The following is a 27,601-nucleotide window of genomic DNA, read 5'->3' on the forward strand; positions in this document are numbered from 1 at the left end:
TAAAGGAGATAGAATAGTGGCACATGTGGCGCGTTAGGGCGGCATGGTGGCGCAGCGGTCGAGTTGCTGCCTTACAGCGCTAGCAGCGCCAGAGACCCGGGTTAGTTCCCGACTATGGGTGCTGTCTATACGGTGTTTGTCCATTCACCTCGTGACCAAAAGAGTTTTATAGACAATAGGTGCAGGAGTAGGCCATTCGGCCCTTCGAGCCAGCACCACCATTCAATGTGATCATGGCTGATCATTCCCAATCAGTACCCCGTTCCTGCCTTCTCCCCATACCCCCTGATTCCGCTATCCTTAAGAGCTCTATCTAACTCTCTCTTGAAAGCACCCACAGAATTGGCCTCCACCGCCTTCTGAGGCAGAGAATTCCACAGATTTACAACTCTCTGACTGAAAAAGTTTTTTCTCCGAGATCTTTGGTTTCCTCCCACACTCCAAAGACATACAGGTTTGTAGGTTAATAGGCTTGGTATAAGTGTAAATTGTCCCTCGTGTGTGTAGGATAGTGTTAATGTGCGGGAATCGCTGATCGGTGCAGACTCAGTGGGCCAAAGGGCCTTTTTCCACACTGCATCTCTAAACTAAACTAAACTAAATAGCATCTGAGATCAGGATCGAACCCAGGTCTCAGGCGTTGTAAGACAGCAGCTCCACCAGCTTGGCCACTGTGCCGACCTGCACCACTGTGTTTACTGGTGATTCACCTGTTGAAGATCTCCGCTCTGATCAGGAGAAAGCACAAAGTTTTCATGAACTGTTCCCCAGAACATCACAATTTAGGGGGTTAATTGTTTCCCCCAAATCTTCCTTGGATCAATGAGATATTGAAAGATAAGGGAAGATAGGCACAAAAAGCTGGACTAACTCAGCAGATCAGTCAGCATCTCTGGAGAAAAGAAATAGGTGACGATTTGGGTCGTGACCCTTCTTCAGACAGAGAGTCAGGGGAAAAGGAAAGAAGAGCTATAGACGATGATATAGAGAGATATAGAACAAATAAATGAAAGATATGCAAAAATGTAACAATGATGAAGGAAAAAGGCCATTGTTAGCTGAGGGCTACGTGAAAACGAGTTACAGACAATGAGACTCATCAAGGTAGTCTGATGAAGGGTCTCGACCCGAAACGTCACCCATTCCTTCTCTCCAGAGATGCTGCCTGTCCCGCTGAGTTACTCCAGCATTTTGTGTCTAGCTTCGGTTTAAACCAGCATCTGCAGTTCCTTCTTACATAAGAGGACTTAGATGGGTGGGGGAGAAACGGAGTGAGAGAAGATCCAAGGATTACTTGAAGTTAGATAAATCAATATTCATACCGCTGGGCTGTAAGCTGCCCAAGTGAAATATGAGGTGCTGTTCCTCCAATTCACTCTGACAATAGAGGACAGGAAGGTCAGTGTGGGAATGGGAAGGGGAATTAAAGTGTCTGGCAACCGGGAGATCAGGTAGGCCCAGGCGGACTGAGCTTCAGTTAAGGGCTTCAGTTCATTAGCTGTTGCTGAAAGAAAGTTCAGTTTGCTTGGTTTGCCTCTATTTAAACAAGTTAACCAGGGCTGGGATCAGGCTTTGAAACTAAAACATGGGGAGAATTCAGGTGAGAGTTTAATGGTGATTATGTATCAGGGAGTAAGGCCCATGCTTGTGAACTTGTTCAGACTGAAATTTATATTAGTGTGCAGGGCATTCAAAACAAGATGTGTGAATTAATGGCACAGATATATATAAATAGATTTGATTTATGCCACCTTATGAAGGCACAAATTGGCAAACCCAGGACATCCTATGCCAGAGGTTAGTCAACTACATTGGCAGTGAGTCTGCAATCACATATGGTCTAACGTGTAGGAAGGAACTGCAAGTGCTGGTTCATACCGAATATAGACAAAAGTCATTTTGTGAATAGATGGTAGGTCAGGATCGCTCTCTATTTGATGAGAAGATGGTTCAGTTGCCTGCTAACAACCAGGAAGAAACTGTCCCTGAATCTGGAGGAATGCATTTTCACACTTCTGTACCTCTAGCCTGATGGGAGAGGGGAGTAGAGGGAGTGTCTGGGTGAGATTCGTCCATGGTTATTTTGCTGCTGGCCTTGCTGAGGTAGCGTGAAGTGAAATGGAGTCAATGGAAGGGAGGTTGGTTTGTGTGATGGTCTGGACTATGTCCACAATTCCCTGCAATTTATGGCGGTCTTGGATGGAGCTGTTCCCAAACCGAATTGTGACACATCCAATCAAGTGCTTTCTATGGTGAAGTTGGTGAGGGTTGTGAGGGACATGCCTCAATGTCTAAGCCTTCTAAGGACGTAGAGACATTGGTGTGCTTTCAGTATTGCTTCAATAGCGTCAGGAAGTCACGTTGCAGCTGCATTTGGAATATTGCCTAAATAATCTGATTATTGCATGATGTAGGAAATTCTGAAAATGATAAGAAAGATAAGTAGTTTGTAATATTTTAACCCAAGAGCTTACGCACTGGGGAATCATGATGGAAAAAGCTAACACAGTAAAGGAAACAAGGATGTTAAGAGAAGCAATAAATAGATTTATCATGGTATTTAGTTTCCACAGCAAAGCTAGACTGAGTTAAAACAAACATTGGGGGTTGTAAACTAAGCTAAGAGCAATAACACTGATCAGGAAATAGTGTATTTTATTGCATCCATTTGTTAGACAAATGGGAGAGTGGTTTTGAGAGCAGAAGATTAAAGATATCTCTGGGGAAAACCCCTAGTGAAAGGCTACAGAGATATTGATGAATGATGAATTATTTCAAAAATGTAAAACGCACGTGTAACATTGTGTCGTGAGAATATAAAAATGCTGTGGGTGCTGTGAATCTTTGAAACACTTTGCGTTCTCTCAGAGTGTTCGGCAGTGCGCATTGTTAAAGCCCTGAATAAATCGCGTTGTTTGAAAAACTCACCACTGCTCTTGGAGATGTTCTCTGTGTCTGCCTCTATCTGGTCCTTCATTAAGAGGGCAACTGGGCCCCACGTGATACAGGGTACAGGTTAAACACAAAATTCCCCCCAACAATCTGTGACAGAAAGGATGTGGAGGCGATGGAGAGGGTGCAGATTTTACCAGAATGCTGCCTGGTTGCGGCATGTTTGATAATAGGTGAGATTGGATAAATCTGTATTGGATTGTTTTCACTTGAACACCAGAGGTTGAGGGGAGACCTGACAGAAGTATATAAAATTATGAGGCATAGATAGGATAGACAGTCAGAGCCTTTTTCCCAGGCTGGAAATGTTTGTTGCTGACCTCAGTGCTGTCTGTGTGGAGTTTGCATATTTTTCCTGTGACCGCATAGGTTTCTTCCAGGTGCTCTGGTTTCCCCTCACGTCCCAAAGACATGTAGGTTACTATAAAATGACACAAACTCCCTATGTGTAGGGAGTGGATGAGAAAGTGGGATAACATAGAACTACTGTGAATTGATGATGGATGGTCAGTGTGAACTGAAGTGAGAAGGAACTTGTTCACCCAGAGAGTTGTGAATTTGTGTAATTCTCTGCCACAGAGGTCAGTGGAGGCCAAATCACTGGATGGATTTAAGAGAGAGTTAGATAGAGCTCTAGGGGCTAGTGGAATCAAGGGAGGCACGGGTTATTGATTATGGATGATCAGCCGTGATCACAATGAATGGCTGGCTCAAAGGGCCGAATGGCCTCCTCCTGCACCTATTTTCTATGTTTCTATGGCCTGTTTCCATGCTGTATCTCTAAACTAAACTAAACTAGAAGGTATAGCTTTAAGGTGAAAAGGGCATAGTTTAAAGGAGATATGCAGATCATGTAATTTATACAAAGAGTGGAGGCCTTATGGAGCCTGAAGTGGTGGCGAAGGCAGATCGTGGCATTTAAGTTTTTAGATAGGCACACGGATATGCAGGGTAGAGAGATACATGGGTCATGTGCAGACAGAGGAGATTAGTTTAGCATGGCATCGTGTTCGCACAGATATTGTGGGCTGAAGGGCCTGGTCCTGTGCTGTACTGTTCTATGTTCTAACGTATTCACTGTGCCCTCGTTGCTGCAGGCAACATCCAGACTTCGCACAAAAGTATGTGGAGTTTTTATTCTGAGTGTTACTTACCACTGGAGGCACAGATCTTGATGGCCCACAAGCAGGGAGTGACGTACTTGGCTTGGGGTAGACTGCACTTCGTTAAGTTCAGGATCTCACTTAAGGCTCCAATTTCTTGAGCTTTTTGTCCAAATCTGTTATCTGCAACAACATATCAGTTTTTTCTACCACAGCAGAAATTCCATGAGAACACACTGTATTTGCATTCCCTGTTGAATGGGAACGAGTTGCACTCCCAGTGTGCCTGCACTCTGGCCTCTGCCAACCTTGCACCATCAATCCACTGTAAGAAATGATTTCAGTTCAGTGGCCTGTGATGGTTTTCATACTTCTACGCACAGCCCATGGATCTCAAAGCTCAATCCAGGTCTCTTTTCACTGTGTGAAGAATAAAGAATTTTTGCACCCATAAGTCAGTGCAGCTTTGGGATGGATCAGATTGCGTGCAAATGGGCCAAAGGTTCAATACACGATTCATCACGTTTACTTTAGTTTAGAGATACAGCGCGGAAACAGGCCCTTCAGCCCACCGGGTCCGCGCCAACCAGTGATCCCCGCATAATGCCCCCCACATTCCTTTAATGTTGGTTTGTTGAAACTTCACCCAGCAATTTCATTGAAATTTCCCTTTGTTCAGTTATTCGTCATTGATCACAGTACAGTTCCACCACCGATTTAGTGGCAACTCGTGGTCCAGCACCTCCTTTAATCCGGACAAAATTAAGAGAGCGCACTTAAACTTCCCCTGGAATGTGGCACCTAGGCCGTTTGAGGCAGCCAATCCCAACCTCATCAGAAGTCCCGCACCGATCAGTGGTGTTGAATTTGACACCTGCGGCGGGGGCTCTGGAATGCCAGCCCGGCCGGAGCCGGCAGAACCCTTCACATCGCTGATTTCCGTGGCTGATCGCCAGGTAAAATTGTTGTCTGCGGCTGGGACTCTGGAATTCCGGCCTAGCCAGAGTCAGCAGATCCGTTTCCATAGCCAACTTCCGAGGGTGACTTTGCGGGCCGGTATCTCGGTCCCTCGGTGGCCAAGGCGGACTGCTCCGATACCATTGGAACCCACTCACAGGCCATGACCTCTGTTAGTCTGGCAAAGTGGATAATCCAGAAAGCCTCTGAAACCAAGGGTGCTGGATAATCAGTGGTGCACCTGTACCAAAGCTTCAGGTACAATGGTAACTGCTGTCCCTTACCTCTTTGTCCAACTTTGACGATTAAGTGCATTAAAGGCAAGATGACATCAAAATCCAGTGGAAGTACTTGTGTCACGTTCACCAGCGTGTGTAACAGTGCCTCGCTGCCCCCCTTCGTGATCAGGTAACTGACCCGCTTGACTGTACCTGAGCAATGTAAAGAAAGGCAGCCACAGTCAGCATCCATATTACACAGCTGTATAACACTGGGTTAGAATGAAGACACTTGGTCAACACTGAAGAAGCTTTTAAAGAATGCCTCCAGTTGGATAGGGGTGAAATTACAAAGCTAAGCAACCTATTTCACAAAATGCTGGAGTAACTCAGCAGGTCAGGCAGCATCTCAGGAGAGAAGGAATGGGTGACGTTTCAGGTCGAGACCCTTCTTCAGACTGATGTCAAGGGGGGCGGGACAAAGGAAGGATATAGGTGGAGACAGGAAGATAGAGGGAGAACTGGGAAGGGGGAGGGGAAGAGAGGGACAGAGGAACTATCTAAAGTTGGAGAAGTCAATGTTCATACAGCTGGGCTGCAAGCTGCCCAAGTGAAATATGAGGTGCTGCTCCTCCAATTTCAGGTGGGCCTCACTATGGCACTGGAGGAGGCCCATGACAGAAAGGTCAGACTGGGAGTGGGAGGGGAAGTTGAAGTGGCCAGCCACCGGGAGATCAGGTTGGTTAAGCAACCTGGTGTAGAGACACAAACTGTGGCGTAATTGAGCTGAGCAAGTGCATGATAGAATTGAGGAAGACAGTCATAGAAACATAGAAATATAGAAAATAGGTGCAGGAGGAGGCCATTAACCCCTTCGAGCCAGCACCGCCATTCATTGTGATCATGGTTGATCGTTCCCAATCAATAACCCATGCCCGCCTTCTCCCCATATCCCTTGATTCCACTAGCCCCTAGAGCTCTATCTAAATCTCCCTTAAATCCATCCAGTGATTTGGCCTCCACTGCCCTCTGTGGCAGAGAATTCCACAAATTCACAACTCTCTGGGTGAAAAGGTTTTTTCTCACCTCAGTTTTAAATGGCCTCCCCTTTATTCTAAGACTGTGGCCGCTGGTTCTGGACTCCCCCAACATTGGGAACATTTTTCCTGCATCTAGCTTGTCCAGTCCTTTTATAATTTTATATGTTTCTATAAGATCTCCTCTCATCCTTCTAAACTCCAGTGAATACAAGCCCAGTCTTTTCAATCTTTCCTTGTATGTCAGCCCCACCATCCCAGGGATCAATCTGATGAACCTACACTGCACTGCCTCAATTACAAGGATGTCCTTCCTCAAATTAGGAGACCATAACTGTACACAATACTCCAGATGTGGTCTTACCAGGGCCCTATACAACTGCAAAACCTCTTTACTCCTATACTGAAATCGTCTTGTTATGAAGGCCAACATTCCACTAGCTTTCTTCACTGCCTGCTGTACCTGCACGCCCACTTTCAGTGACTGGTGTACAAGGACACCCAGATCTCTCTGCACCTCCCCCTTACCGAAACGTGAGATAATAATCTGCCTCCTTGTTTTTGCCGCCAAAGTGGATAACCTCACGTTTATCTATATTATACTGCATCTGCCACGCATCTGCCCACCCACTCAACCTGTCCAGTTCACCCTGAAACCTCCGAACATCCTCTTCACAGTTTACACTGCCACCCAGCTTTGTGTCATCCGCAAACTTGCTAGTGTTGCTTCTAATTCCCTCTTCCAAATCATTAATATATATGGTAAACAGTTGCGGCCCCAACACCGAGCCTTGCGGCACTCCACTCGCCACTGCCTGCCATTCTGAAAAGGACCCGTTTACTCCTAATCTTTGCTTCCTGTCTGCCAACCAATTTTCTATCCATGTCAATATCCAATCCCCCAATACCATGTGCTCTAATTTTAGTCACCAATCTCCCGTGCGGGACCTTATCAAAGGCTTTCTGAAATTCTAGATACACTACATCCATTGGCTCCCCTTCATCTATTTTACTTGTCACATCCTCAAAAAATTCCAGAAGATTAGTCAAGCATGATTTCCCTGAACCTATTTCCCAGGGTGGAAATGTCAAAGGCTCGAGGACATATATTTAAGGTGTGAGGGGGAAGTTTAAAGGAGATGTGGTGGGCTGGGTTGTTTCATGGTGGGTGGTGAGTGCCTGGAATGCGTTGCCAATAGTGTTGGAGGAAGAGTTACAATAGTTTAAGAGGGTTTTAAATGGGCATGGAGGGGTATGGATCATATGCAGGCAGATGCAGTTAGTTTATCACAGCATTCATGTGTGGCACAGACATTATGGGCCAAAGGACCTGTTCCTGTGCTGAACTGTTCCACGTTGCATATTAAGAGGCCACATTCAAAGGAATGAAGACCTCTTGTCTCCCGGTTCTGTTTTAGAAGTAGGGAGAGGAAAATTGACCAAAAAAACTAGTAGACCAATTGACATTTTTTCATAAATAATCCTAATAAAATATCTGTAATGTGTGAGCCGGTCACCATGTGAATCTGTGACTTAAGTATTAAGCACACATTTGTTTCTGAAAATAAAGGATGTACATCAAAATTATGCAAGTGTGCTAGAAATTCTAAATACCATCAATACATTTGATTAATGATATATGTTCTGGACATCTATTCCTGATTTGCAAAGAATTGCACAAATTTTGGAAATAATGGAAATAAGTAAATGATCAAAGACACAACAACGTCTGAAGAAGGGTCTCGACCCGAAACGTCACCCATTCCTTCTCTCCTGAGATGCTGCCTGACCTGCTGAGTTACTCCAGCATTTTGTGAATAAATACCTTTGATTTGTACCAGCATCTGCAGTTATTTTCCTACACAAAGGCACATTTGTGCTTTTTGATGTGAAAACTGAATCAAGTAATCCTACAGTCTGTACTGAGGATCAAGGCCTCGATCTTTACACTTTAGAAATACAGCATGGAAACAGGCCCTTCCATCCACTGAATCAACGCCGACTAGCGATCACTAGCACTATCCTACACACTAGGGACAACTTACAATTTACAGAAGTCGATTAACCTACAAACCTGTACGTCAAGAATGTGGGAGGAAACTGGAGGAATGAGATCACAGGGAGAACATACAAACTTCATACATGCAGCACCCGTACGCTCATCAGGATTGAACCCGGGTCTCTGGCGCTGTGAGGCAGCAACTCTATCGCTGCACCACTCACCCTGCCCTCTATGTGAGAGCTGATGGCAGAGTCTGTACTGAGGGTCAAGGAGAGAGTCTGTAGTGCCAGTAGAACAACTGGAAGTTATGTTTTGGAATATAACAACCAGTGAAAGGTTCAATTGTGATTTTCCAAAGTGCATAATTGGAAGGGTGTGTGTAGAAAAATAAGGGAGTATGATTGATGGCATAACTATGTGAATGAGATTGCAGAGGCATGATGAACTAAACATCTCCATTACTTGTTGTGTGTGTCCACACTCACCTGCTGACAGCAGTGCATCCAGGGTTTGCAAGATGCTGAGCGTACTTTTCAAATCATGGGAATTCTGGAATAAGACAGGCAGACAAACAAAAATCAACTCCAACAGTAATGTTCCAAAAAGATGGCATGAAAGATTTGTCTCAGGTCAATGTGCAGTCAGATATTTCTTTTCATTCAGTTTAGTTTAGAGATAGAACGTGGAAACAGGCCCTTCAGACTAACATGTCCGCGCTAACCAGCAATCACCCACACACTAGTTCCACCCAACACATTAGAGACAATTTACAGGTATTAATCAGATATGATTCAAACTCATTCTCAAAGTACATTATGATAATACAAAGGATGGGGGGACCGCTTTGAACGAAGGGGGGCCCAGTGTGGCAGCAGGTGGGCAGAAGGATAAAACTGTTTGATGAACTTTATGTAACTTTCTCGGCACCAGAAAGGTGACAACTCTTGTGTACTGCCTAGGTGCGTTCTGCTGCTTGATTTTACCAGGTTGAATGCAAAACAAAGCCTTTCACTGTATCCAGGTACATGTGACAATAAAATATCATGAAATCATCATCATGCTAATTAGCGGCAATATCTGCTTGAGGAACAAAGGGAACCGTATGTACGACTGAAACTACAGCAACCACTGCGTAACAAATGGCAGGTATTTTAGCCAGAAAATACAGCAAATACAGGATCATTAGACACAAATTATGTGCATAAAGTCAGATCCGGTTACTTGCCTACTGTAGCCACTGGGTCCAGGAGGAATGCAGGAGGAATAAAGGTGCCCAACCTGGCAGTATGTGTAGCCATGAAAACAGGGGATGGAGACTCACATAAAAACAGATTCAAAGAGTCAGAGTACAGCACAGATATCACTTTGCCCCACTCTGTCCATGCCAACCAAGCTGGTACATTGGATATGCTATTTGCTTAATTTAGTCTCTTAGCCCTCTAAACCCTTCCTCTACATATATCAGTCCAAATGCCATTATTAAATCCATTTAGTCTACACCAAATATGGACTACCCTCAGGGTGAAAAGGTTGTCCCTGATGTCCCTGTGAAATTTCTCTGCGCTCACCTTAGTGCTGCGGTTTGGAATTGATGAGGTTGTGCATCAGTTTATTAACAGCTAGTTCTCATACACTGACTCATGGAATGGGGAACGTTAATAACAGAGGAGTGCATTGAGAGGGCTGGTGAGAGGAGAGCAATCACATCAGTGGTCAGAACAGAACATCCTGCAGGCTCTGCACAAAAGTGACCCCATGGATCTTATGGCTTGGTTCCTAGAGCAGACTGCCCAGCTTGTCTGGCGAAATGCCTCATCGCCAGAACTCACCAACAAACACCAAGACCTGGCTTGGCTGGCGGTGAGGGGAGCACTCCCAGTCAGATCCTTCCTGCACTGTTGGAACTTGACTACCAGTGCACGCTGCCCTCGGGACGGCTACTATGGAGAGGTTGCCAACCTCTTCACAGAGTGTGGATTTGCAAAGAGGGTCTGGAGAGGTTTGCTTGGGTCCTTGTAACGATTTATTCTAACAGCTCCGTCACAGAGACTCAGACACATATTCGGAGATAGACATCAAGTGCTGCTGGAAGGTCATCAACTTAATGAAAGACACTCTTTGGTCTGCCCAAAACTTGTTGCCCTCCCAGCAGAGCGAGATGTTCTTCGGGTAATGTGGCCCGCTGAAGACTGCAGGAGTACGTGCTGAGAGACGCACTGACGCCAAGTGCAGACAACGCCAAGGCTCTGTGGAGGAGGACCACAGTCCTTCGCTGCTGGACATCGAGAGGCAGAGTGTGGTGGAGACGCCCCACAAATGAGGGGGGAATATCACCCCACAGAGCACATGATGGCAGCTGAGCCGGGTGTAACGATATTCCTGTGAACACAACCAAATACAACCATGAATGCTTATAGACGCAGGGAATGGCGGAAGAAGTTTTGCACAGATCTTGTTTTTTAATTTTTTTTATTCTAATTTATTTTGATTTTTTTAAATGATCAATCCTAGCTCAACATGCACAGATGCATACAAGCCCAAGGATGGTAGTCTCTAATGCACTGGGTAGTGGGAGTTCAATAGATAGTGGGAGGAAATTATTCCTTTTCACACTGCAACCTTTTTCTTTTTTTTAACCAAAAATAATTTAATCAATTATTAAAAATGATATTTACAGTACAATATAAAATGAAACAAAACCCACCACCAGAATACAAGCCAAACAAATATACTAAATTAACTACTATACAACTATTTTACAATCCCCATTGAGGATGACATCCACCCCAGCGATCCCGGATATCCCCCAGGGTGCCCGTGGACAGCACGTAGTCTCTCTCCAACACCATCCGGGCACGGACATAACCCCAGAAAAGGGGCAGGCAGCTGGCTCAGGCAGAGCCCTCTTCCGCCTGGCGCCGTGACTCGTAGATGGCCAGCTTGGCCAGGCCCAGGAGCAACCCAACCAGGACAACGTCGGCCCTACCCTCTCCCCTATGCACAGGGTGTCCAAAGATGAGGATGGTGGGTGAAAAGTGCAGCCAGAAGGCAAGGAGCAGCCCCTTTAGATATTGGAACCTCACACACTCCATGTACACGTGGAACACAGACTCACACACTCCATGTACACGTGGTACACAGACTCACACACTCCATGTACACGTGGAACACAGACTCACACACTCCATGTACACATAGTACAGACTCACACACTCCATGTACACGTGGAACACAGACTCACACACTCCATGTACACGTGGTACACAGACTCACACACTCCATGTACTCGTGGAACACAGACTCACACACTCCATAGACACATGGTACACAGACTCTTCCAGCCCGCAAACGTGGCAGGCGGCTGGCGAGTCTGTGAACCGTGAGAGAAACAGTTTGCAGGGGACTGCTCAGCGCAATACCCTCCACCCCAGGTCCCTGATGTAGAGGGACAGAATCCCTGCGTAGAGGGACCCCCTCTTGTACACACACTTGTAGAAAGTCTGAGTGATGTTTGATGCCTCTGGTCCAAAAGCAAAGGTGGGGCTCGACCCAAAACGTCAGCTATCCCTTTTCTCCAGGGATGCTGCCTGACCCACTGAGTTACTCCAGCTTTTTGTGTCTGTCTTCGGCGCCTAACTCATTAGTTTTTGCTCAAATTGTGTTTGCATCTTTTTTAAATCTGAAATTCTGTTGTTTTTTTCCAAATGCTTTCGTAATAAAGTCTGAACTGTTAGACACTAACTGGAATCTCCAACCTGCCATCAGAAAGGTCTTTCCATTAGCTCCTCAATAAAAGTTCCAGATGTGATAATGTATCAGGCAAATCCAGTGATCTCTCTGCAGCCCACTACCAATGGGAGTTGCAGCATCTAGATATTTAACTAAATGGTCCATGTTGGGATTTCCATCAACACAGCACAGCAGTGCAGTGCAGAGACTCGGGTTCCATCCTGACCTTGGGTGCTGTCTGTGTGGAGTTTGCACATTCTCTCTGTTACCATGTCAGTTGCCTCCGGGGTCCTCCAGTTTCCCCCTATGTCCCAAAGATTTCTGGGTTTGTAGGTTAATTGGCCTCAATAAATTGCCCCAAGTATGAAGGGATGACATAAAACTCGTGAACAGCTGATCAATGGTCGGTGTGGACTCGGTGGGCCGAACGGCCTATTTCTGTGCTGTGCCTCTGAATTAAAGAGCGTTTAAATCCTGTTGTTAGTGCTTTTAATCTTGCATTAATCCAGGGCCGGATTAAGCTAGTGCGGGGTATGTATGTGTGTGTGTGTGTGTGTGTGTGTGTGTGTGTGTGTGTGTGTGTGTGTGTGTGTGTGTGTGTGTGTATGTATGCTGGCTGGTAGGGTGGAAGGTGAGAACGAGGAGGATCCTGTCCTTGTTGCGAGTGGGGGGAGGGGGAGCAAGAGCGGAGCTGCGGGATGTAGAAGAGACCCTAGTGAGAGCCTCATCTATAATGGAGGAGGGGTAGCCCCGTTTTCAGCCAGCCAGCGGATCCAACATATCATCCACCAACATTTCCGTCACCTACAACGGGACCCCACCACTGGCCATATCTTCCCATCCCCTCCCCTCTCTGCGTTCCGCAGAGACCGTTCCCTCCATAACTCCCTGGTCCACTCGTCCCTTCCTACCCAAACCACCCCAACCCCGGGCACTTTCCCTTGCAACCGCACGAGATGCAACACCTGTCCCTTTACCTCCCCCCTCAACTCCATCAAAGGGCCCAAACAGTCTTTCCAGGTGAGACAGAGATTCACCTGCACCTCCTCCAACCTCATCTATTGCATCCGCTGCTCTAGATGTCAACTTATTTATATCGGCGAAACCAAGCGCAGGCTCGGCGATCGCTTCGCTGAACACCTGCGCTCGGTCCGCATTAACGCAACTGATCTCCCGGTGGCCCAGCACTTTAACTCCCCCTCCCATTCCCAGTCTGACCTCTCTGTCATGGGCCTCCTCCAGTGCCATAGTGAGGCCCGTCGGAAATTGGAGGAGCAGCACCTCATATTTCGCCTGGGCAGTTTGCAGCCCGGTGGTATGAACGTCGACTTCTCCAACTTTAGATAGTTCCTCTGTCTCTCTCTTCCCCTCCTCCTTCCCAGATCTCCCTCTATCTTCCTGTCTCCACCTATATCCTTCCTTTGTCCCACCCCCGACATCAGTCTGAAGAAGGGTCTCGACCCGAAACGTCACCCATTCCTTCTCTCCCGAGATGCTGCCTGACCTGCTGAGTTACTCCAGCATTTTGTGAATAAATCGATTTGTACCAGCATCTGCAGTTATTTCTCTCTCTCTCTATTTCTCTCTCTCTCTATTTCTTTCTATTTCTCTCTCTCTCTATTTCTCTCTATTTCTCTCTCTATTTCTCTCTCTATTTCTCTCTCTATTTCTCTCTCTCTCTCTCTCTCTCTCTCTCTCTCTCTCTCTCTCTCTCTCTCTCTCTCTAAAACTCTCTCTAAAACTCTCTCTAAAACTCTCTCTCTCTCTAAAACTCTCTCTCTCTCTAAAACTCTCTCTCTAAAACTCTCTCTCTCTCTCTCTAAAACTCTAAAACTCTCTCTCTAAAACTCTCTCTAAAACTCTCTCTCTCTAAAACTCTCTCTAAAACTCTCTCTCTCTAAAACTCTCTCTCTCTAAAACCCTCTCTCTCTCTCTCTCTCTCTCTCTCTAAAACTCTCTCTCTAAAACTCTCTCTCTCTCTAAAACTCTCTCTAAAACTCTCTCTCTAAAACTCTCTCTCTCTCTCTCTAAAACCCTCTCTCTCTCTCTCTAAAACTCTCTCTAAAACCCCCCCTCTCTCTCTCTCTCTCTCTCTCTCTCTCTCTCTCTTTAAAACTCTCTAAAACTCTCTCTCTCTAAAACTCTCTAAATCTCTCTCTCTAAAACTCTCTCTCTCTCTAAAACTCTATCTAAAACTCTCTCTCTCTAAAACTCTCTCTAAAACTCTCTCTCTCTCTCTAAAACTCTCTCTCTCTCTCTCTCTAAAACTCTCTCTCTCTAAAACTCTCTCTCTAAAACTCTCTCTCTCTCTCTCTCTCTCTAAAACCCTCTCTCTCTCTCTATAAAACTCTCTCTCTCTAAAACCCTCTCTCTCTCTCTCTCTCTCTAAAACTCTCTCTCTCTCTCTCTCTCTCTCTAAAACTCTCTCTCTCTCTAAAACCCTCTCTCTCTCTTTCTCTCTCTCTCTTTCTCTCTCTCTAAAACTCTCTCTCTCTCTAAAACCCTCTCTCTCTCTCTCTCTCTCTAAAACTCTCTCTCTCTCTAAAACTCTCTCTCTCTAAAACCCTCTCTCTCTCTCTCTCTCTCTCTCTCTCTCTAAAAACCTCTCTCTCTCTCTCTCTCTCTAAAACTCTCTCTCTCTCTCTCTCTCTAAAACTCTCTCTCTCTCTCTCTCTCTCTAAAACTCTGACCGTGTGTATGTGTGTTTGTGCACACCATAACAGTGCTTCGCACAGCCAAAATGGTACACCGTAGCGCCACACTTTTTGCACCACGTTACTCACCATTATCCTGGGCACATTATGTAACAACAAATTCAAATTGAAGCTACATTTTTAAAGCTACAGACATTTTAAAGTTTAAAAATTCACTTTCTAACCCATTGCCTGAAACGCCTCTGCGTCTGACGTCACAATGCTCCACGTTCCACTTCATTTGCTCCTCACTCGGCAAAAGAAGATGGCCGCCGCCAGCGCTTAGTCATTCCCTCTTCCCTCCCCCCTTCCCCCTACTACCTCACCTCTCGGCCCGGCCCAGCCCCGGCAGAGACTCGCACGTCGGCAGTCAGCGATGAACGCACGGGCACTGGTAAGTGCCTTTCGCAGCCAACGGCTCCACGGAGGGGAGTGGGCGTGGCAGCTGACTGGGTGGAGGGTGGGGGTAGGGGGAGGGTGGCGGTAGGTGGGGGAGTGGAGGTGGGGTACAGTGGGGGTGGGGGGAGGAGGGGGGTCGGGGGTCAGGAGGCGGGTTGCTACGCAACCTCCGTTAGGCGGCGCCTGGGCCTACAGTGTCTGGAAGTAGACACAAAATGCTGGAGTAACTCAGCGGGTCAGGCAGCATCTCGGGAGAGGAGGAATGGGTGACGTTTCGGGTCGAGACCCTTCCAAAGGGAGAAGGTCTCAACCCGAAACGTCACCCATTCCTTCTCTCCAGAGATGCTGCCTGACCCGCGGAGTTACTCCAGCATTTTGTGTCTTCCTTCGATTTAAACCAGCATGTGCAGTGTTTTTTTCCTCCCCTTCTGAAGTGTCTCATCCCGAAAAGTCACCCATCTTCTGGCTGGACCTCCATGAGGCGCTTGTCCCTTGGGGGGGGGGGGGGTTTGCCGGCTCTGTAGCAGCGGGAGAGTCAGGCCTAGTGCCGGGGGAAGCAGCCGGAGCCAGGGCCTGAACGTAACCGGGTAACTGTAAGCCTGATGTGGGCCAGGGGGAAAGGCGGCAGCAGCAGATGCAGTGGTGAGGCGGGTTGTTGCTGGAGGTGGAGGCCGAGGTGCAGGGCCTGCCCTCGGCTCCCCTATTCCCCCCCCCCCCCTCTCCCAGGCCGGCTCAGTGCCTTCCCCACGCTGCCCAGAGTCCAGCGGGACAACATGCTCTGGCCACCCGAAGGCCATTAGTGGGAGAGCCGCCGCCGTCTGCCCACCGCACCGAACATCCCCGCACTGGGACGGGACAGGACTCTTCCTTTCTCCCCGCTCTACCAATGGCGGCCGCCTGGGCCGGGAGGTAGTCCGGGCCTGGAGCGCCTGCTCACCCAAGGCCCAATATGGGACATAGGCGGTCCCGTATGGGACAAGCCAATTTATCCCAAAATACGGGACCGCATCTTCAAGCATCTTAGCTTTTAATGCATTTCAATCTCAAATTTGAATCAGTGTACAAAAAATGACGTTACAAAGCACGGCGGCTCCTCCTTTTGTCTCCCCACCTGCACCCCCACCCCCACAGTGATCCCCCTACGCCGGGTCCTCCATTGTTCTTACTCTCCCTCCCCTCACTGCGATCCTCCACGCTCTCGTCGACCGCGGGTCAACCCATGAGGCATCGCTGCCACCACGCCCCATCGTCGCGAGGCATCACCGCTGCCAAGGCCCGCGAGGCCCCAGCCAGGCCCTGACCTGGGCTTCTACCTGTGAGGCCCCGGCGAAGCCCAGACCCGGGCTTCCACGCGGCGATCTGGAAGACATCGAGACCGCGGCGTAGCGATGAAGGCCTCCGGCCGCATTCCCAGTCCACAGCCACGGCCCGTCAGAAAGTTATGTGTCGGAAGAAGCTGCAGATGCTGATTTACACCGAAGAGACAGAATGCTGGAGAAACTGATCTCTGGAGCGAAAGAATAGGTGATGTTTCGGATTGAGACCTTTCTTCAGACCAGAGGTGCCGGAGCGGGTGGGGTGGGGGGGTTGGTGGGGTGGGGGGGGGGGGTTGGTGGGGGGGAGCCTGCATTAATCAATGAACTAGGTAAAGTAGATGGAAAATGTCCCATGACAGTCAATCCCATTGGCTAAGGCACACCAGCCTCCACTACCCCAGCTATTTACGATATACATTAATGACTTAGATGAAGGGATTAAAAGTACCATTAGCAAATTTGCAGATGATACTAAGCTGGGGGGTAGTGTGAATTGTGAGGAAGATGCAATAAGGCTGCAGGGTGACTTGGACAGGTTGTGTGAGTGGGCGGATACATGGCAGATGCAGTTTAATGTAGATAAGTGTGAGGTTATTCACTTTGGAAGTAAGAATAGAAAGGCAGATTATTATCTGAATGGTGTCAAGTTAGGAAGAGGGGATGTTCAACGAGATCTGGGTGTCCTAGTGCATCAGTCACTGAAAGGAAGCATGCAGGTACAACAGGCAGTGAAGAAAGCCAATGGAATGTTGGCCTTCATAACAAGAGGAGTTGAGTATAGGAGCAAAGAGGTCCTTCTACAGTTGTACCGGGCCCTGGTGAGACAGTTTTGGTCTCCAAGTTTGAGGAAGGATGTTCTTGCTATTGAGGGCGTGCAGCGTAGGTTCACTAGGTTGATTCCCGGAATGGCGGGACTGTCGTATGTTGAAAGGCTGGAGCAATTAGGCTTGTATACACTGGAATTTAGAAGGATGAGGGGGGGATCTTATTGAAACATATAAGATAATTAGGGGATTGGACACATTAGAGGCAGGAAACATGTTCCCAATGTTGGGGGAGTCCAGAACAAGGGGCCACAGTTTAAGAATAAGGGGTAGGCCATTTAGAACGGAGATGAGGAAGAACTTTTTCAGTCAGGGAGTGGTGAAGGTGTGGAATTCACTGCCTCAGAAGGCAGTGGAGGCCAGTTCGTTGGATGCTTTCAAGAGAGCTGGATAGAGCTCTTAAGGATAGCGGAGTGAGGGGGTATGGGGAGAAGGCAGGAACGGGGTACTGACTGAGAGTGATCAGCCATGATCGCATTGAATGGCGGTGCTGGCTCGAAGGGCTGAATGGCCTACTCCTGCACCTATTGTCTGTTGTCTATTGTCTAGTGGATATGTCTCATAGAGTCACAGCCAGACACAGGCCCACCAGCCCACTGTGTCCATGTTGAGCAAGTGGACATATGGATCCAGTCCCATTTTGCTGCACTTGGTCATGGCTCTCCAAACCCTTTCTATCCATAGTCTTAAAAGATGTAATTGATGTCACAATGCAGCGTTATGGGACTTTGGTTTTACGCCACATTCAGAGAATTGCAGGCAGTTAGAACATTGAACATAGTTTTAATTTTTAGTTGTAAAGGAAAGCACGGAAGCAGGCCCTATGACCCAACGGGTCCACACTGACCAGCGATCCCCGCACATTAACACTACGCTACACACGAGGGACAATTTTACATTTATACCAAGACAATTGATGTACAAACCTGTACATGTTTGGAGTGTGGGAGAAAACTGTAGATCCAGGAAAAAATCCACACAGGTCACGGGGAGAATGTAAAAACTCCGTACAGCCAAGCACCCGTAGTCAGGATCAAACCTGGGGCCCTGGTGCTGTAAGGCAGTAGCTCTACCGTTATGCCATCGTACCAACCATAGAAGAGTACAGCACAGGAACAGGCCCTTTAGCCCACAATATTGTGTCAAACATGATGCCAAGATCAACTCTTATCCGCCTGCACATAATCCATATCACTCCATTCCCAACATATCCATGTGCCGATCCAAACGTCTCCTTAGCAGCACTATGATACCTGCCTCCAGAATTTTGGTAAACCTCATCTGCCCCCTTTCCAAAGCCTCCACATCTATCCTGTAATGGGGCAACATTGTGAATTCCTGACTGTTGTACTCTCATATTCAATGCTCAATACTCAATGTTCCGCCTATGCTCGGAAGCACATCATACGCCTTCTTTAAAAGTGTATCTATTCATGTTGCCACTTTCAGGGACATCAACTTAGACCCAATACTTCTGTACATCAATAGTGTTTAACATCTTGTCATTAATTGTCATTATCCCCTTGCGTTTGACCTCCCAAAATATAAGTCAAGTCAAGTCAAGTCAATTTATTTGTATAGCACATTTAAAAACAACCCACGTTGACCAAAGTGCTGCACATCTGACCAGGAAAAAAAAAGAAACATACAGTGGCAGGCAGCCAAACACAACGGCGCGGCCATCTTGAACAAAATGTTAATTCAATCACCCACAGTCCAACAATAAAAGCACTAAACAGGCACCCAAAATTACCCAACCCCAAAAACCCCCCAAAACACAGTCCAACAATAAAAGCATTAAATAAGCATTCAAATCACACACCCCAAAACCCCCCAAAACACAGTCCAACAATAAAAGCATCAAACAGGCACTCAAACCACCCAACCCCAAAAACACACAAAAAAAAAACAACAAAAAAAACACTTGCTCCGTTAATTTAACTCCATCTACCTCCATTCCACAAACTCACCACAGAAAACATCGTATTTGGATGCATGACAGCATTTAGGTTTCCACTAAATCTTTCCCCCCTCACCTTAAACCTATGTCCTCTGCTTCTCGATGCCCCTACTCTGAGCCAAAGACTGTAATCTATTTTCTCATGATCCTGTACACCTCTATAAGATCATCCCTCATCCTGCACTCCAAGGAATAAAATCCTTGCCTACTCAACCTCTCCCTATAGCTCAGGCCCTTGAGTCCTAGCAACATCCTTGTAAATCTTTGATGTACCCTTTCCAGTTTGACAACCTCTTTCCTACAACACGGTGACCAAAACTGAACACAATACTCTACATCTCTAATCAGCCCTTGTCCATCTAAATGCAAATATATCTTATCCCTCAGAATACTGTCCAGTAACTTTCCAAACACAAATGTTAGGCTCACTGGCCTAGAGGTGTATAAAAATCATGAAAGGAACAGATCGGGTAGATGCACCAAGTCTCTTGCCCAGGTTTAAGGTGAAGCAAAAAAGATTTAATAGGAATATGAGGGGCAGTCCTTTCAGGTTATGCAGACGTTCACTTGCACCTCCACTATACTGACCTTTCTGTCCTGGACCTCCTCCACTGTCAGAGTGAGGCCCAATGCAAATTAGAGGAACAGCACCTCATATTTCGCTTGGGTAGCTTACAACCCAATGGTATGAATATCGACTTTTTTTTTAGAGATACAACGCAGAAACAGGCCCTTCGGCCCACCTGGTCCGGCCGCCCAGCGATCCCCGCACATTAACACTATCCTACACCCACTAGGGACAATTTTTTTAAAACATTTGCCCAGCCAATTAACCTGCAAACCTGTACTTTGGAGTGTGGGAGAAACCGAAGATCTCGGAGAAAACCCACGCAGGTGATGGGGAGAACGTACAAACTCCGTACAGTACAGCACCCGTAGTCAGGATCGAACCTGAGTGTCCGGCGCTGCATTCGCTGTAAGGCAGCAACTCTACCGCTGCGCCACCGTGCCGCCCTAACTTCTCTAACTTCAAGTAACCCTTGCTTTCCCCCTCTCCATTCCTCACCAATCCCAGTTCAGCGACTAGTTTGACTGTCCTCCTGATTACAATTTCCTGGTTGTATGCCTTGTCAACTTCTCTTGGTTTACAATGTTCCATTCTATATTTTCCTTGAACATCGTCCCTTTTAATCTCTTGTTTTCACACCTTACCCTTCCATATCTCTAAGTCTCCCTCTCCCTGACTCGCAGTCTGAAGAAGGGTCTCGACCCAAAACGTCATCTCTCCAGAGATGCTGCCTGACCCGTTGAGTTACTCTGACATTTTGTGCCTATCTTCGGTGTAAATCTGCAGTTCCTTCCTACTCACTCCTATGCATATGTTTTAGGATAGTTATGAATAAGGATGTCTGGACCTTCAGGGAAGGGTTTAAATCGGAATAAGGCATTATTAGGCCGGACCTAGCGACAGTAAATTGGAAGCAGTATTATTGGGTAAGTCCAATAATTCTTCCCATTCCCACACTGAGTTTTCCGTCATATGCCTCGTCAATTACCAGAGTGAGGCCACACACAAACTGGAGGAACAGCACCTCGTATTCTGCCTGGGTAGCTTACAACCCAATGGCATGAATACCGAATTCACCAATTTTAGACACTTACAAACCTCCCCGTCCCCTGTCTTCTCCACCCCCCTCTCTCCTCTTGAATGCGCCTATTTCTCCCATCCTCTCCCCTTCCACTACATTTCTTCTTCAAACTTCACAAATTTCAACTGTCCAACCCTATTGTCTTTCACTTTGAGTCATTCAGCACCAAAACAGGCCCTTTGGCCCAACATACCCAAGCTGACCAACATGCCCCCATCTACACTTGTCTCACCTGCCCACGCTTGGCCCATATCCCTCTAAACCCATGCTATCCATGCACCTGTCCAAATGTCTTGTAAATATTATGATAGTGCCTGCCTCAACTACCTCCTCCGGCAGCTCATTCCATATACCTTTGCGTAAAAAAGTTACTCTTAAGGTTCCTATTAAATCTTTCCCTCCTCACCTTAAACCTATGTTCTCTTGTTCTCGATTCCCCAACTCTGGCCAAAGATCTTCATAAGCATCAGGACCTTCAGCACCTCCTCAACCGTAATACTGACTGCCTCAAGACACTTCCATTGACTGCTCCAAGCACCCTGGTCCTCAGGCCTTTCTCCACGATAAAAACAAAGGAGAAATACTCATTGTGGACCTTGCCCATCTCTTTTGGCTCCGTACAAAGTTGATCGTTTTGATTCCTGAGAGGTTCCATTCTCTCTCTTCTAACCATTCCCTTTGTGTCCATGTAAAATCTCTTGGGATTATCCTTAGTCAAAAAGCCAAAGCTGTTACAAATTTGTTAAGAAAGAAAAAGGATGCGTATGTCCGGTTTGGAAAAATGAAATTAGATGGAGCTTCTGTGGACTATAAAGCAAGTGAGTGTTGATGGTCGGAAGGGGAAACTCCACTGAGAACAAAGAGGGACCCCCAAGGGGGGGTAGCGCTGAGAAGAAAGAGGGACCCGTCGTTGGGGGGCCACCAAGAACAAAGAGGGATTATAATGAATACTTTGGAACTTTGTCAGCGCCCTATACATGGTGACTGTTTGCATACTTTGTGAACGGTTTAAAAAACAAATAAATTAATTTGACATGTCGCATGTGATAATAAAGTCAATCAAAAAGCAAGATATAACTCACTTGAGTTATTAAATATAATTGGTGAGTCAAATTAAAGAAAATCCCAAAGCCTTTTATAGATACATTAAAATGAAGAGGGTAACCAGGAAAAGGTGGGACTGGTTAGGATAAAAAAGGTTATTGAGAGAGGCAAGAGATGAGTCTGCAGGGGCCTCGACTAAGATCTTTGTATCTTTTCCAACCGCAGAGAGGTCCCAGAGGACTGGAGAGCAGACAATGTTCTTCCTTTGTTTAAGAAGGATAGTAAAGATACAATAGGGTACGATACAACACAATATAACTTTATTTATCTCAGGAGGGAAATTGATCTGCCAACAATCATAAAACATAAGATACATGAAACATGAAATTAAAGTGACGAGTGGAAAGGATTGGGGATGTGCAAAGATTTGGGGAGGGGGAGGAGGGGAGTGAAGTCAGTCTACCCCACGACAGAAGGGGGAGGAGTGGTACAGTTTGATAGCCACAGGGAAGAAGGATCTCCTGTGGCGTTCTGTGCTGCATCTTGGTGGAACCAGTTTGTTGCTGAAAGGTGCTCCTCAGGCTGACTAGTGTGTCATGGTGAGCTGCATTGTCCAAGATGCTCTGCAGTTTGAGGAGCAGCATCCCCTCCAAGACCATAATCCAGGAAATCATTGGCAGATGAGCCTCACATCAGTGGTGGGGAAGCTATTACAGGGGATTCTTTGGGATAGGATTTACTCGCATTTGGAAGAGAATGAGTAAATGAGGGACAGTTCGCAGGGCTTTGTTTGTGGCAGGTCTTGTTTTACGAACCTGATTTAGGTTTCTGAGGAGGTGACGGACGTGATTTATGAGGGTAGGACAGTAGATGTAGATTTTAGTAAAACATTGGATAAAGTCCCTCATGATTGGCTGATCCAGAAGATTAAGATGCATGGAATCTAAGGTAATTTGGTTGCATGGATTAAGAACTGGATTATTCCTAGAAAGAAGAGAGTGATGGTGGAAGGGTGTTATTCTAGCTGAACGCCTGTGACCAGTGGAGTCCCACAGGGAAGATAGACACAAAATGCTAGAGTAACTCAGCGGGACAGGCAGCATCACTGGATAGAAGGAATGGGTGACATTTCGGGTCGAGACCCTTCTTCAGACTTGTGCTCTCTGCACCTGTACATCTTTGGAGTGTGGGAAGAAACCGAGGACCTTGAAGAAAAGCCATGCAGTCACGGGGTGAATGTACAAACCCAGAACCAGACAGCACCCATAGTCAGGATCGAACCAGGGTCTCTGGCGCCGCAAGCGCTGGAAGGCAGCAACTCTACCGCTGCGCCGCCATGCTGCACAATGCAGGTGAGTGTGAGGTGTTGCATTTTGGGCAGTCAAACCAGGGGAAGACCTTCACAGTGAATGGCAGGCCCCTGGGAAGTGTTGTAGACCAGAGGGATCTAGGAGTGCAGGTACATTGTTCCCTGAAAGTGGCGACACAGGTGTCAAGGTGTACTGTGGTCAAGGATACTGAGTATAGGAGTTGGAACATTGTAAAAGACGTCGGTGATAGGATATTGTTAAGGTGGAAAGGGTGCAGAGAAGGTTTATGAGGATGTTGCCTGGACTTGAGGGCCTGAGCTATAGGGAGAGGTTGGGGTGACTGGGACTTTATTCCTTGGAGCGCAGGAGGCTGAGTGGTGATCTTATGGAGGCGTATAAAATCATGAGGGGAATAGATAAGGTGAATGCACAGTCTTTTATCCAGAATAGGGGAATCAAGAGCCAGAGGCCATAGTTTTAACGTGAGAGGTTAAAGATTTAATAGGAACCTGAGACAACATTTTTAAACAGAGGGTGGTGGGTAAATGGAACAAATTGCCAGAGGAGGTAGTTGCGGCAGGTATTATAACAACATTTCAAAGATATTTGGATAGGTACATGGATAGGAAGGATATGGGCCAAACATGGGCAGGTGAGACTGGCATAGATGGGGCATCTCGATCGCTGTGGACAAATTGGGCAAAGGACCTGTATGACTCCATTGATCTCAATAACACTCTCAAATAAAGGCAGGTAGGAACAAGAAAGGGAGTTGTGTATATTGCTGTGAGAATATATATAGAAAGAAAAACAGGAGTGGATCATTGGGTTTCTGGTACCTGCTCCCCCATTTAACAAGATCATGGCTGATATTTTACCTCAATACCACTTTCCCCCATAAGCTGCACATTCCCTTAGAAACCCACAATATCAAAACAATCTATCAATCTTTATCTTGAATATACTCACGAACTGAGTCTTCACAAACCTTTGGGATGTAAAATTCTAAAGATTAACCAGAGGGTGAACTTTTTTGCTTGGATTGCTGGCCGCCAATTAAATAATTTAACCATAATCCTGTCAAACTAAATTCACATAAAGATTCACAATTTTTTTTGCAGGAACAGAGTGAAAGAATCTTGATTAATCTCTGCAAGATTATTTAAAATTCTATGAATCATCGCTTTACAAGACGCCTTCAGAGCAGTCTGAAGAAGGATCTTGACCTGAAACGTCACCCATTCCTTCTCTCCAGAGATGCTGTATGTCCTGCTGTTACTCCAGCTTTTTGTGTCTATCTTCTCCTACTTCTCCTGCAATTGTCCTTATGGCCATTCCACGGTCATTTAGTAGCGTGACTGCCGAGAGTGCTCTTTGGGTGGGCATTGAGTACAAGAGTCAGGAAGTCATATTGCTGCTTTATAGGACTTTGGTTAGGTGGCATTTGGAGTATTGTCTGCAGCTCTGGTTGCCTCATTGCAGAAGGATATGGTACCTTTGGAGAGGATGCAGAACAGGTTTACCAGAATGATGCCTGGATCAGAAGCTATTAGCTATCAGGAGAGGTTGGATTACCATGATGACACGAGGAACTGCAGAAACCGAGATTGTGGGGAGACCTGATGGAAATATGTAAAGATGAGAGGCATAGATAGGGTAGACAGTCAGAACCTTTTTCCCAGTGTGGAAGCATCAATGACTGGAGCATAACTTTAAGCTGAGAGGGGCAAAGATTAGAGGAGATATGCGGGGCAAGTTTTTGTACACAGAGTAGTTGGTGCCTGGAACACGCTGCCTGAGGTGGTGGTGGAGGCAGATAGAATACATATTTAAGAGGCTTTTGGATAGGCACATGAATATGGCAGGGAATGGAGGGATATGGATCATGTTCAGGCAGAAGAGACTAGTTTAACTTGGTATCATGTCTGGCACAGGCATTGCGGGTTTGAGGAGCCTGCTCCTGTGTCCTTTATCACCGTTACATTTTTGCATATCTGTCATTCATTTGTTCTATATCTACATCAACCATATCTCTCGTTTCCCTTTCTCCTGACACTACTCTGAAGAACTGCATCTCTTAGCTGCAGTGCATAACCAGTCTGAAGAAGGATCTCGACCCGAAACGTTACCCATTCCTTCTCTCCAGAGATGCTGCCTGTCCCGCTGAGTTACTCCAGCATTTTGTGTCTATCTTCGGTTTAAACCAACATCTATCTGCAGTTCCTTCCTACACAGCTCCCGTGTTGTACTGTTCAATGTACTGACTACTTGCTGTTTGGGACCATGTTTTCCGCGGCTCTTCATAGCTTCTCTCATCCTATTTCCCGCCTTTTCTGACTCCTCCCCCCCCAATACGTCTCAAGCCTCCTGTGACTGTCTGCTCCTTTCCACAGCCTCTGTCCTCCTGACATGTATTTGCCCCAAGGGCCACTATTTGGTCATTTAAAATATTTCTTGAACTGATGTTTTCTTTTCCAGTAATTATTTTGTTAACTGTAGACCAAAAGTCTGACCTCAACTTTTAATACAATTTTTATTTGATTACTTTTTCAATCATTCCTTCTTTTGTTTGGCTGTATCCATCCCTCTGCCTCCAGTCCCTACAGAAATAATTAATTTAATTAGACACCTTCTCCATTACATTTAATACGTTCCAGCATTTTTAGTTTAGTTTAGTTTAGAGAAACAGCGTGGAAACAGGACCTTCAGGCCACTGAGTCCACGCCGAACAGCGATCACCACACATTAATACTATCCTACACACACTAGGAACAATTTTACATTTAAACCAAAGCCAATGAACCTACATACAAACTCCGTACAGACAGCGCCCATTGTCAGGATGGAACCCGGGTCTCTGGTGCTGTAAGGCAGCAACTCTACCGCTGCGCCATTTGATTCCTCTTTTTTTAAAAGCTCACCAGATGTTTCCCAACCATTGCATTCTTGTTGTCATTACTAATCCTGCTCACTTCTCTGAATATTAAGTCCTTCCTGTTTGCTAAACTCACAGCTCCAATATATATTTTTGTCCTTCACCTCTGCCTCGCCACCTCCAGTGCTTTAGCTATTCCCTTCTCACTAACTACTAGCATATCTCTTTTTCAACCAACTCTGCTTATTCACTACTGTAGTCCACCCGATCATTAATCTCACTTAAACAATATTACTTCTGATTTATTATTAGTGGTATGAAAAAGAGTCTCCTTTTCTCCAGAGATGCTGCCTGACCCGCTGAGTTTGCATTTACTATTATTATTATTAAGATTTGTTCATGAGGAACAACTCCCACAAACACTTCCTATTTTCTGTGGCAACAATGTTTGGCTGTACTCGCTTTTAAAGTTAGTGCTGGTTAATTAGGGTTATTTAACCCTTATTTCATCTAAAATGTTGACAAATAGTTCAAAAACATTTCTAACACTTCCGTTTGTGGGTAGGAATAGCAAAGACATTCAGGCAAAACTAAGAACAATCAGATTAAAAGTACGTAGTGAATGCTATTTTAGATATTTTTTACATGCAAAAGAAGTACTACTTCATTCAGCAAACATGAGATGAGAATGGCAGGACATAAAGTGCTGGAGTAACTCAGTGGGTCAAACAACATCTCATGAGAACATGGATAGGTGATGTTTCGGTCCAGACCCTTCTTCAGACCCGACCTGAAACATCACCTAGCCATGTCCTCCAGAGATGCTGCCTGACCTGTTGAGTCACTCCAGCACTTTGTGTCCTTTTGTATAAACCAGCATCTGCAGTTCTTTCTTTCTACATGAGATTATAATTTTTTTTTAACAGTAAATAGGAATTTTGAACCATTCCTAACCAGTTTATTTCATTTCAGAGATGAATCATCTGTAGGAACAGAATTTGGATTTGATTTAATTTAAGCAGAGTCCCTTTAATTTAAAGCATGACCCAGCCCAGGAGATGTCAATAACAATCTTTCCATCCTCTGAAATTACCAAGAAAAACCACCTTCAATAAATCAGACATTGAATGAAAAAAAATTGGGAACTCCAAAATTCATGGTGTCATTCCCCCAATTTACCTTGAGTGTTGATAGCAGAACTTCCAAGCCTGTTGTGTTTTCCGAAGCAGCATTCACCTCTGCCATGACTTCTGACTGACTTCAGGCAGAAGTGTGAGAGCTCTCTCTCGTTTGAAAGTGCAGAGAGCACTGATTGCTGTGTTCAACATTGACTACACTGCAGACACACCAGAGGTTGGCATCATTTACTTGTCGCTGGCAGAGTGGGAGGTATCAATTTTCTGCTGTAAAAAAAAATTTGATGAGCACTGGTCACAAACTAGCAAATAGCTGAGCACTAAACAGCTAGTTGTGGACACCAAGGGGCGGTCCCAACAAGGAACAAGAGAAGGGCATGAAAGCTGAGCTGGCAAG

At 46.1% G+C, this 27,601-nt stretch overlaps 1 protein-coding gene across 1 annotated transcript in view; it reads right to left on the bottom strand.

Annotated features, from left to right (window-relative positions):
* agbl1 (AGBL carboxypeptidase 1) overlaps positions 1-27,313 on the bottom strand; it is a 312,383-nt gene extending 285,070 nt beyond the window's left edge. Inside the window, exons 1-4 of the mRNA XM_078427109.1 lie at positions 27,248-27,313; positions 8,755-8,818; positions 5,297-5,443; positions 4,107-4,238 (exon numbers count right to left, since the gene is read on the bottom strand). Coding sequence (XP_078283235.1) covers positions 4,107-4,238; positions 5,297-5,443; positions 8,755-8,818; positions 27,248-27,313 — 409 coding nt within the window. The remainder of the gene's footprint in view (positions 1-4,106; positions 4,239-5,296; positions 5,444-8,754; positions 8,819-27,247) is intronic.
* Between the last annotated feature and the right edge of the window lie 288 nt (positions 27,314-27,601).

The sequence above is a fragment of the Rhinoraja longicauda genome, chromosome 33 (genome assembly GCF_053455715.1).
Source record: "Rhinoraja longicauda isolate Sanriku21f chromosome 33, sRhiLon1.1, whole genome shotgun sequence".
NCBI lineage: Eukaryota > Metazoa > Chordata > Chondrichthyes > Rajiformes > Arhynchobatidae > Rhinoraja > Rhinoraja longicauda.